Genomic DNA, 1831 nt, shown 5'->3' with positions numbered 1-1831 from the left:
GGCACAGATCTGGAGGGCAGTACTAATTCCTGCCCCCCCCACCGCAGGAGGGTCGTGTGTTGTGTGTGCAGAGGCAGTGTGCCCGCCTGTGCCCGCACCCCGCCAGCCCTCGCCCCGGCACCTGCTGCCCCGTCTGCGATGGTGAGTCCTGGGGGGCCTCTGCCAGGCTGAGACCTTGCACGCTCATCACTCCCTAGTGTGTGGCGTGCTGCCCCAGCGTGGCAGGGGCCGGCTCTGCCCTGGGGGGCCCTCACCATGCTGCCTGCTGCCCCCTCCCCACAGGATGCTCCTTTGAGGGCCGCGACTATGCCAGCGGGGAGCCAGTGCCCAGCGCTGAGCCCTGCACCCAGTGTGTCTGCACCGTGAGTGTTGTGGGGGGTGGGGAGAACGCCACACGGCCCCTCCTGGCCTCCCAGGGGCCCCACTGGCATCCCAGAAGCCTTTGCACCTGGGTGTGCACCTGCAATACCTCCATCTGGCCGCTAGGGGGCAGCCTGCTCTTGGGCCCTCCAGCATCCCAGAAGCCTTTGCACTGGGGAGGGGGGAGCCTGGCAATGCCCCCCTTGGCCCTCCAGGGGGTGCCTGGTGCTGGAGGGGCTCCAGAATCTCCCACTGGTATCCCAGAAGCCTTTGCACCTTGCCCTGAGCTGCCCCCCAGGAGGGAATGGGGCTTGGGGGGGCAGTGTGCAGGGTGCCCCCTCACTCCCGACCCACAGTCCCCCAGGCTCAGGGCTGGGGGCCCACGGAGGTCCCCAGCTGACCCCAGGTGGTGCCCGCAGGCCGGGGAGGTGTCGTGCCAGCGCCTGGAGCCCAGCTGCCCGCCCGCGCCCTGCAGCCACCCTGCCCACACCCCTGCCCAGTGCTGCCCAACATGCCACGGTGAGCCCAGGACCTGAGGGGGGGGCACAGAGACCCCTTTAGGGGGGCACAGTGAGAGCTGAGGGTCCCGAGCCTACCCTGGCACCCCCAGGCTGAACCCCTGGCATGTGGAGAGGGCCCTGGGGGTGACCCCAGATTGTTGGGGGTGCCCTGGGGCAGGGGTGGGGGCTGGGCCAGGCTCACCCTGTGATGCCCCTCCCCCCAGGCTGTGAGTTCGAGGGCAGCGTGTACCAGGATGGGGAGAGGTTCATCGCCCAGGGTGCCGGGCGCTGCCTGCACTGCACCTGCTCCGTGAGTGGTGGTGGTGGTGGGGCCCGGGGGGGTCTGTGCGCCCTGCTGGGGGGGTGCCCCAATATCTAATGCCCGGAGGGGAAACTGAGGCATGGGCAGAGCCAGCTGGGAGGGGGTCTCTCTGCAGGCTGCAGCACTGACTCCCTCTGCCCTGCCCCCCAGGCCGGCTCGGTGCAGTGCTTACCCTCCCTGTGCCCCCCTGCGCCCTGCCCGCACCCCCAGACCCTGCCTGGCCACTGCTGCGCCACGTGCCCAGGTGAGTCCCCCCCTGCACCTTGCTCAGCCCTGGGCCTGTGTCCATGTGTGCAAACGTGCAAGCCCATGTGGGTGGACCTGTGCGTGTGTGCCCGTGTCCCGATGTGTGGGCACAGGCACACGGGCAGGCACGCCACGTGCCCGCGTGGCTGGTTGTGCCCGCACGTGTGCACACACCTTGTCCTTGCTAGGAGTATAGGGGCCCCAGGGGAGGGGGTGCTCATATCCCTCCGCCCTGACCGGGACTATTTCAAGGGCCTGGCAGAGTCATTCATAAAAGCGGCTTGGTGGCTCGTATCCCTCCGCCCGGCCTGGGACTATTTCCAGGCCTACCACTGTGCGTGGGAATGGTGATGCATGTGTCCTTCCGCCTCGAGTGGAACTATTTTCTTCCCCCTGGCATAGG

The 1831-nt window shown here is 68.4% G+C and overlaps 1 protein-coding gene across 1 annotated transcript in view; it reads left to right on the top strand.

Annotated features, from left to right (window-relative positions):
* Positions 1-1831, top strand: part of KCP (kielin/chordin-like protein) — a 12888-nt gene that overhangs the window by 532 nt on the left and 10525 nt on the right. Inside the window, exons 4-8 of the mRNA XM_025215429.1 lie at positions 48-141; positions 283-362; positions 780-879; positions 1085-1170; positions 1333-1426. Of these exons, the coding sequence (XP_025071214.1) occupies positions 48-141; positions 283-362; positions 780-879; positions 1085-1170; positions 1333-1426 (454 nt within the window). The remainder of the gene's footprint in view (positions 1-47; positions 142-282; positions 363-779; positions 880-1084; positions 1171-1332; positions 1427-1831) is intronic.

The sequence above is a fragment of the Alligator sinensis genome, unplaced genomic scaffold (genome assembly GCF_000455745.1).
Source record: "Alligator sinensis unplaced genomic scaffold, ASM45574v1 scaffold1083_1, whole genome shotgun sequence".
Classification (NCBI taxonomy): Eukaryota; Metazoa; Chordata; order Crocodylia; family Alligatoridae; genus Alligator; species Alligator sinensis.
Note: the sequence above shows the minus strand (reverse complement) of the source record. Positions and strands in the feature narration are given on the sequence as shown.